Here is a 10,432-nt window from a genome sequence, read left to right as displayed (position 1 = left end):
AAGACATCACTATGACACGGCGTTCACACAGCGCGCTAGAAAGGAAGGTGTTGGAATGCCGTATCAACGTTGTGTAAGCATTCCTTTACTGAGGATAGAGCACGCTTTATGAACATGATTAATAGGTGTTACGTATGGACTGTCTTTGAAATATTTTGGATAGGAAATATAATAATGACCTCTATAACAGTCTGTGACCATGCAGCTAAGTCTGTGTCTAAACCTCATGGCTGGATTGTGATGTGGCAGCGCCGAATTCGGAAGACGCTGTTGGGGAACCAGGCGCAATTGTCTTTCTTTCTTCCTTTCCATCATAATGATGACGCTCACCGTAAGGACGCATTGTAGGGACGACGTGATGACGTTGTATGAACGCGATGACGATCATAGAATACCACAGTAATATTTTGATATGATTCGAACATATTTTTGAGAGCCGTGTTGAGCACTGTGATGACTGACCTTTCACACAGACTTTGAACATGGACCAACCGTTATCTTTTAAGTACGAATACAACTTTCTTACAAGTACAATTCAGGAAAGTGAACGCGATAAACTTGTTAAGCAATTGGTATGAAGTTCTTTATAAAACAGTCCGTCATTTAAAAAAAATGCAGTAAAACATAAGATCCATAACGTTATGATTTGTATCAATAGAATGCAAAAATGATTATAACATTTTTTTATTTATTGTCACCGAACGGCTTCACCTTAGAGGACTTAAACATACGTTCGTCATGTCTGTCCGTTCGTCTGTTTTTACGTCTTCCCGGCCGTCTGTTTGTCCGTCCGTCAGTCCGTACGTCCGCAACGTCCGTACGTCCGTACTTGATCCAGTGGTGTCTCAAAAAGTACTGAAGATAATTGGAAAGAAACATACGCTTACATGATAATTGATTCTGCTATGTATAATACTAATACATAAATAAATAGTCTCCCCTATTTGTTTATATGTTGCTAGTTTGTCCTAAAATGCATTCAATGAATAGATGTAATCAATCGGAACTAAAGAACGCAACAGAATGGATATTAGAGGGCAAACATCCGAACAGGGATCCTTTCAATTAAAAATCATTTTCACCTCTTTCGACTCAAGTGATTTGAAAAGCTTTCTACAAGCGGTTGTAATAATCGATCCAGTGTTCAAGTGTGCATTACAAGATACGTCATTAACAAGAATACGTGTCTCGCGGGTAAACCCTACAAGGGTATCAACAAACGTCAAGAAAATCTCTCTATAGGTCTCCTGATCTCTTAGGCGACTTTCGGTTTAAATTTCCGATCGCCTGCTGCCTTCAGTAATGCGGGAGTTTGACTCTTGCTACTTTAAATTGCCTTATTAGACAAATCAAGCTCTTTTCCATCACAGGTCAGAATCTGAGGCTGTCTGCTTCAGTCTTATCCAGGTCATCATAGGTTAGTATCTGAGCCTGTCTGCTTCAGTAAAGCCCAGGCCATCGTAAATCATTATTTTAGGATTCCTGTTTCGTTCAAACCCAGCATATCATGGCTCATTATCTGAGACTATCTGCTGCAGTAAAGTCCAGGCCATCAAGGGTTAGTATCTGAGGACTCAAGACACTTCACTAACTTATATGTTTTGTCTGTTGTTGAAAACTTCTATGTATTACTTAAGATATGAGATGTTTGCATTACATGCTTGTTTTTTGTTGTTGTTTCGTATCGCAAATCATTATTATTACAATTTATATTGTATATGTACTTGTTTGCAATTTCGAAATAAAATGTGTTGGAAGAAATTTTTTTTAGATGTGTACAACGGCATGTTTACAGCTTTTTTCATTATTTACATAAACTATAAAACGTGTTTTGATATATAATAAATACGCATCAATGTGCAAAAAGCATTTATTGTTTTTACGCGGAATCCATCAAAGCTTAGCGTTTTGCTTGTTACCAGTAAAAAATGATCTTAAAAAATATACCGCATAAGATATTGAAAGAAAAAAAAGGAAAATATAAAAATAAAAATAAAAAAGCCCAGGCCATCGTAAATCATTATTTAAGGATTCCTGCTTCATTCAAGCCCAGCCTATCATGGTTCTTTATCTGAGACTTACTGCTTCATAGGTTAGTTTGTGAGGCCCTCTGCTACAGTCCAACTTAATTCATAATAGATAGTATCTGAGGCTACCTGACAAACCAAGATAAGCATAGATCAGTATTAATGACTGTCTGCTTTAGGTAAAACCGGGACATCATAGGTCACTATCTGTAACTGTCTGCTTCAGGCAAACAAATGCCATCAAAGGTTAGTATTTGAGGCTGTGTCCTTCGAGCTAACCCATGCTATCACAGGTCAGTATCTAAGGCTGTCTGCTGCTGGTAAATCCTGGCCAATATAGGTAAGTATTTTAGGCTGTCGGCTTCAGGCAAATGCATGTCATCATAGGTAAGTATACGAGACTGTCTGCTTCAGGCATGCTTAGGTCATCATAGATCAGTATTTTAGGCTTTCTGCGTCAGGCAAACCCAGGCCATCATAGGTCAGTATCTGTGGCTGTCTGCTTCACAAAAAACAGACTATCAGGGTTAATTATATGAGACCTACTGCTTCAGTCCAACCCAGGCCATCATGGGTAATTATATTAGGCTGTATGCTTAAGGCAAACCCAGGCCACTATAGGCCTGTTTCTGAGGTTGGCTGCTTCACTCAAAACCAGACAAAATCATGGTTCATTATCAAAGACTTACTGCTTCAGTCAAACCCAGGATGTCATAGGTCAGTATTGGAGGCTGTCTGCCTCGGTCAAACACAAATCATCATCGGTTAGTATTTGAGGCTGTCTGCTTCAGGCAAACCCAGGGCATCATAGGTTAATATCAGAGGCTGTCTGCTTTGGTTCAACCCAGGCCATCATTGGTTAGTATTTGCGGCTGTCTGCTTCAGGCAAACCCAGCACATCATAGGTCATTATCTGAGGCTTTCTGCTTCAGTCCAACAAAAGACATTATGGGTGGTATTTGAGGCTGTCTGCTTCATGCAAACCCAGATCATCATGTGTTTGTATCTAAGGCTGTCTTCTCCTTCATGCTCACCCAGGCCATTATAGGTCAATATCTGAGTTTGTCTGCTTAAGGCAAATCCAGGTCATCGTAAATCATTATTTAAGGCTGCCTGCTTAATCCAACCCCAGGCTATCACGGTTCATTATCTGAGACTAACTACTTCAGTCAAACCCAGGTCATCATAAATTAGGTTTTGTGTCTGCCTGCTTCAGGCAAACCAAAGCAACCAATGATAAGAATTTGAGGCTATATGCTTCGAGCTAACCCATGCTATCATAGATAAGTATTTAAAGCGGTCTGCTTCAGGCAACCCCAGGCCATTAAAGCTTAGCAAATCATGGCCATCACAGGTAGTATCTGTGCATTCTGCTTCAGGCAAACCCAGACCATCATAGGTTAGTAAATTAGACTTTCTGCTTCAGGCAAACTCAGGTCATCATAGGTTAGTATGTTAGGCTGTCTGCTTCAGGCAAACTCACAGGTCAGTAAATGGGACTGTATGCCTCAGGCAATCCCAGGCCATTTTTCGTCAGTATCTGAGGCGGTCTGCTTAATAAGGCAAACCCAGGCTGTCACATGTCACTATATAAGACTGTATTCTCCATGCAAACCCAGGCCATTATAGGTCAGTATCTGAGGCGGTCTGCTTCAAGCAACAAAAAGCTGTCATAGGTCAGTATATGAAACTGTATGCTTAAAGCAATCGCAGGTCATTATAGGTCATTATCTGAGGCGGTCTGCTTCAGGAAAACCCAGTCTGTCAGAGGTCAGTATATGAGACTGTATGAGTCAGGCAATGCCCATGTCATCATTGGTCAGTGTATGAGGAATATAGTTACTTAAACACTTTTTTGATAATATAAAAGTTTCATTTCCTGACTGTCATAAAGTTTCATTTTCTGACTGTCATCCAGAGTCCGACAGGTAGAGCATTGTATTTGCCTGTAAAAACGTTTGGCCCATAGAGACTGGGATTAAATGAATGAAAAGTGACATATATCTCTGAAACTTATGAGTTGGGAATATTTGTTAGGAATGTAGAATTCCTCATTTAAGGTCACACTTTAAGCCATAAAACAAATTTGACAATACCTTAGCTTGTTTGTACTGTGACCTTGTGATTGATCATGCTATCTTTAAATAACTTATCACTTATAGCAAATATTAGGACCCGGCCTTTACTATGTAAATCATCACTGCAAGGTTCTTAATTTAAATCTAACAACAAAATACCACACAAATCAACACAGAACATAAAGCGATGGCAAATACTTACACGAGTTTATAAACTGGAGACCGCCTTCAACAATCTATGAAAAGCATACCATTCAAATTAAGAAGTTTAAACCAGATTGATGTGTTCAAAACCTCACACATAGCCAAATGCTATTGAATTAAGGGGCACATTTACACAGTTAAGAACACAATACACATCAATCAGATAAGCAAACCAAAAAATTCCTACTAATTTTTTATATTTCTTCCTTTTAAAATTAAGTGACTGCTGTGAAGATCTTTGGAAGCTGCTTGACATCGGCGGTTTTCTCTAGAGCGGGGCGTCTCTAAAGCCTGTCTTTTTTCAAATTTGGAAAGCTAAAGAATAAATGAAGGCCTGTAACAAAACCAATCTGATCAGATATTTTTAATGACACTTTGATAATAAATATTTGACATGAGTGCGTTAGTAACTACACCACATATCGTATAATACACACACTTATTGTTAGAGGTAAATATTACTGCAATTTCTCTGAAGAATGAAATAATGCGTGTTAAAATGTTAGCATTCGCAATTTACATTCATATAAATTTTACAAAGATATAAATATGAAAAAATGAGATGGCGAAAGCCAAAACGCAAAGGGCTGCATGATCAATAGCTTACACTCTCTAGCACACGGTTTTAAGTGCAGAAAAATACATCTATACAATCAAAGTTCATGGCTGGACGATCATATGATAACGGATGTAATCACAAAACATATTCAAACAGGAACGAAGCCAAGGAAAATAAACAGTGCCTGTATATCTCTCACATATGAAACACCATATTCAATTAATCCACAAAATAACACACAACATGACAAATATTTATACATGAGACATGGTTCATATGTGGGAGATATCCAGGCCATACAGCAAGCTGTAAGTGACCTATTCCTAAATATCTCTCATATATGAACCACCATAATCAATCCACACAATAACACACACAATGACAAATATTTATACATGAGACATGGTTCATATGTGGGAGATATTCAGGCCATACAGCAAGCTGTAAGCGACCTATTCCTGGATATCTCTCACATATGAACAATCATATCCAATCAATACACACAAAACACACACATGACAAATATTTATACATGAGACATGGTGCATATGTGGGAGATATCCAGGCCCTACAGCAAGCTGTAAGTGACCTTTGCCAGGATTTCTCTCACATATGAACCATCATATCCAATCAATCAACGTATTTGTACAAATTGATTGCGCACAGCCTGACCACCAAGGTTGTTGTCAGGTGCGCCCACTTCCAGATCATGGTCCTCCTCCAAATCAAGTTCTGGTGGTTCTGGAAGACCATTTTGCACGCACAGGTTGTGCAAGCGACAACAAGCCATGAATACGTTTGCAAATTTTTGTGGCTTTAATGGTAAAACACCACCGGTCTTGTGAAGGCATCTGTTATAAAATATTCAATTCATTTTTTATTTAAAGGTGAAAAAAACACGTGGGTCTTGCACTGCCTGATAATTGAGAACAATTACACCAGGACATTTTAAGAATCCTTTTTAGTATGGAAGAATCCTTACTAAATAAGACATATTTAATCACAATGTGTGATTTTGACCTTTGTGTGTGACTTTGACCACAACCCTAGCAACTTGGATCTTATATTTTACACTCGCTAGATAATGGAGAACAATTGTAGATAGTTATTACGGAAACCCTTGATGCATAGTATTAATATCAGTAAAGGAATGACTAAATACTGAATAATGTATCATATGTGTGACCTTTGACCTCAATGTGTGTTACCTTGATTGAAGCCCCTAGGTATTGAATTTCACATTCACATTGTACCCTCAGATGATTGAGAACAACTATGGCAAGTTTCATGGCTCTGGTTCATGTCTTAATGGAGTTGAAGCTCTGAGTTTTTTTTAACAAGAGCTGCCAGAAGACAGTGCGCTTGACTATTCGAGTGCTTGACAGTATAACGACAGTCATCATGGAGAAATTGCTCATATTCAATAAGGTACTGGCAATATAGTCAATTGTATATATAATATACTCTGTAAGATACGTTATACATTATATCATTTCAAATTAAAACTACACAATGGACAACTATCCAAAGATATATTATTCATTTGAGTGAAGGAATGATATATTATAATAACCATGATAAGTTTTTCCGTATGGCTTTGCCTTTTAGGAATAATTTATCATAAAAGTTATAATAAATATATATAAAATAAACAAGATCAAGGATGTCTTCCTGTTATGTATAGTATTCAAAAATAAAATAAATAGCTTTGTGTTATTTTACCATGATTACAAAAAATAATTATTTTTGGGTTGGGAGTTGAGTGGGGTGGAGAGGAGGTATAATGTGGTGGTGTGGTAATTTATTTGATTAAAAAAACAATAAAAAACAAGGGCTTTTTGTAAAACATGCATGCCCCCAATATGGGCTGTCTGTTGCAGTGGCAGCCATTGTGTGAATACGTTTTTTGTCACTATGACCTTGACCTTTGACCTAGTGACCTGAAAATCAATAGGGTTCATCTGCGAGTCATGATCAATGTACCTATGAAGTTTCATGATGCTAGGCGTAAGCGTTTTTGAGTTATTATCCGGAAAACATTTAACTATTTCGGGTCACTGTGACCTTGACCTTTGACCTAGTGACCTCAAAATCAATAGGGGGCATATGCGAGTCATGATCAATCTACCCATTAAGTTTCATGATCCTAGGCATATGTGTTCTTGAATTATCATCCGGAAACCATTTTACTATTTCGGGTCACCGTGACCTTGACCTTTGTCCAACTGACCACAAAATCAATAGGGGTCATCTGCGAGTCATGATCTATTTACCCATGAAGTTTCATGATCCTAGGCGTATGCGTTCTTGAGTTATCATCCGGAAACCATTAAACTATTTCGGATCACCGTGACCTTGACCTTTGACCTAGTGATCTCAAAATCAATATGGGTCATCTGCAAGTCATGATAAATCTAACTATGAAGTTTCATGATCCTAGACATATGCGTTCTTGAGTTATCATCCGGAAACCATTTTACTATTTCGGGTCACTATGACCTTGAACTTTGACCTAGTGACCTCAAAACAATAGGGGTCATCTGCGAGTCATGATCTATCTACCTATGAAGTTTCATGATCCTGGGCCTAAGCGTTCTTGAGTTATCATCCGGAAACCACCTGGTGGACGGACCGACAGACCGATCTACCGACCGACCGACATGTGCAAAGCAATATACCCCCTCTTCTTCGAAGGTGGGCATAAAAATTGGGGGGGGGGAAGGTTTGTACTATGCTATAATACTTTAGTAGTAAAATGGACCATAACACAATACTTAACCATTTTGTTCAATTATTTAAGTATAAAAGGTGCAATAAATATGTCAAAATGCCAGTCAGAGATACATAACTTTGCATGCACCATCCCCTTATGAAAGTTAGTAAGTGTTGCAATTATGAAAGCAATAGCTTTGATACTTTAGGAATAAAGTGAACCTAAACACAAAACTTAAACACATTTTTCAATTTTCTAAGTATAAAAAGGGGCCATAATTCTTACTAAATGCTTGATACAGTTGTCTACTCTTGTTTATAGATTGGGGTCATGTTGGTAAAGAAGTATGCAAAATATAAAAGCAGTATGTCAATGGACATAAAAAATATCAGAAGTGGTAAGCAAACTTAAAACATAGATTTATCAATAATATGCATATTCTACGTGAAAAAGGGGCAATAATTCTCACAAAATACTTGATACAGTTGCCTGATCTTGTTTATAGGTTAGGGTCATGCTGCTAAAGAAGTATGCAAAATATGAAATCAACTTGTCAAGGGACATAGAAAATATTTGAGGTGGTACGCAAACTTTAACATTCCAATGCCCACGCAGACGCCGACGCCTGGTTCTATAGCTCCACTATATATATTTCATATATGATAGTTGAGCTAAAAAGCATCTTTCCAATACACATGGGCCATTTCCTTAGCACCTAGGATTATTAGTGTTGAATGTGAAGCACCCACAGATGATTGAGAACAACTAAGTTTCATGGATCTTGCTCATAAAAGTCCTATGTAAATGGAGGTATAGCTCTATGCTAATATTAAAAAGAATTTTTTCAATATACAAAGCGCCATAACTTCCTTATTAACAGATGGTGTACAATCCCATTTGGTGTGCATCATCCTCTTATCCAATACTTATTAATACTCATACCAAATCAGTATATCATGGTTAACAGACTGTTACCTTAGAGTGCAACATTTACTACCAAAATTGGTTGGATTTACAAAGGTGCAAATAATAATTAAATACTTCCGTCTACCTGAATCTAGACTTGAGTAGACCAAAGGTTCTCTCTATGCACAATCGACCTTGGCGATGCTGTCTATCATACAGGTGTTCTTGCTCATTACGGGGGGCGGGGATGGGTGTCAGCAGATACCTCTTGAGAGCATAACCACTGTCCCCAAGAAGTATCGTTCCATCATGGTTGTCAAGGTAATCCTGTGAATAATTTGGTAAAAAAATGATCCCAAGACATTAATACCGAGAAACATACAAGGAAACAGTACAAACAGCTTCTTAGGGACAACGTATGACTGAAATACAGAAAATGCATTAACAATGTCTGTCTGACTAAGGCAGCCTGGAGGGATGGAAATTAGTGGTTGCGCGTGAGCCCAGGGCCAGTACATGTTGGCATGGGCAACTCAAATTCAAAAGTTGGTAGTCCGGCTCAGTGTTCAGTGCAAATAAACATTTAATGAAATTGGCGACTGTTCGACTGTTAGTTAATCATTAGTTTAATAAAATTCAATTATCAAAGCTAATGACATGATTTTACTCAGACTTATATAAAGACATAATACAGTCAGACATATAAACACAGAAAGTTGGTAAATTAAGCAATGCTGTTGTTGAGTTATCTTTTAATTATGTGTATTTTAAAGACAGTCTTATTGTAGACACATGACAATACATGTACACTGTACTGGGCTTGTTAGTCTTTAGCTGGGCAACAAAAACACTAAATATGGTTGCCCATGTGGGCATCAAACTGTAAACTGTTAGTTTCTATCCCTACCTGCCAGGGATAATCACTCAAAAGAGAAGTTTATTCAGACATATTAATTGGCTTTGAAAACAATTTAATCATAATACCATCATGTACAGTATGTTAATTACTACTCACTGGCATTTGTGAACAAATCTTTTTTAAGTGAAAATTTCTTCATAGTTTTTACCTTCAACCGGGAATTCTCAAATATTTCTGCATCATGGGTAGAATCCGGCAAACGAGCAACAACATCCAGGAATCTGTTAAATTGCGAAAACAATAATAACGAGAGCTACATGTACCATGATTTTATATATTCAATGAACAAATGTTTTTCAAATGTTCATGCTAGAAGGCAAAATATAATTGTAATCAAGCAAAATCAGATATTACTGACCCTAAATTAACTGACATTGGTAATTACACAGTCAAAATGATTGTGATTTGACATGTTTAACACACCGAAATGAAACGAAGTGACATGTGTCCAGTGACATTATATGTACCAATAAATTTTAAAAGGGGTAACGTCACTCAGGGGCGGATCAAGGATTATTTGTGATTTTTTTTTTTGGGGGGGGGGGTGCGGTGGCAGGATATTGAAGGCTCCTGCTAGGGGGTCCAGGGGGACAAAGCTACCCGGTAGGTCCACAATTTTAATTATTTTGAAACGCTTTCACTCCCACATGCAATTATTCCACTAATTTACAGTCAGACGTCTTTGTTCCAATGCTCCTTTCTCTGCAAAACAGTGAGCCATTTAGTAATTTAACTAAAAGTTACATACACGTTGAAGTGAAAATAATATAATTAATGTCCATTTACAGCTCTTTTTAATTAATAATTGTTACATTAAGTCAGTAGGAATTAAGTAGCCTTTTATGCCATTTTAAGACGGTGACCCGAGCGGTTGAACGTTTGATACGTCTATTTAATTGAAAGTTTAGATAAAACGGTTTCTTTACACTTATCAAGAACTCGTATCATTCACACAGTACTTTTTGCGCTCCGCTATTGTGTTCTGCAAGAAAAAAGAGCTTACATACTTCTTTTCGCGTCTCAGCA

At 37.6% G+C, this 10,432-nt stretch overlaps 1 protein-coding gene across 1 annotated transcript; it reads right to left on the bottom strand.

Annotated features, from left to right (window-relative positions):
* Positions 1-5,471: 5,471 nt before the first annotated feature.
* Positions 5,472-10,127, bottom strand: LOC127839629 (putative nuclease HARBI1). The gene is made up of 3 exons (XM_052368015.1): positions 10,077-10,127; positions 8,633-8,814; positions 5,472-5,719 (listed from the first exon to the last, which is right to left on the bottom strand). The coding sequence occupies exons 1-3, from the start codon at positions 10,125-10,127 to the stop codon at positions 5,503-5,505; spliced, it is 450 nt and encodes a 149-aa protein (XP_052223975.1). The 3' UTR covers positions 5,472-5,502.
* Between the last annotated feature and the right edge of the window lie 305 nt (positions 10,128-10,432).

Source organism: Dreissena polymorpha, chromosome 7, assembly GCF_020536995.1.
Source record: "Dreissena polymorpha isolate Duluth1 chromosome 7, UMN_Dpol_1.0, whole genome shotgun sequence".
In the NCBI taxonomy this organism is placed as follows: Eukaryota; Metazoa; Mollusca; class Bivalvia; order Myida; family Dreissenidae; genus Dreissena; species Dreissena polymorpha.
This window is presented reverse-complemented; position numbering and strand designations above follow the sequence as displayed.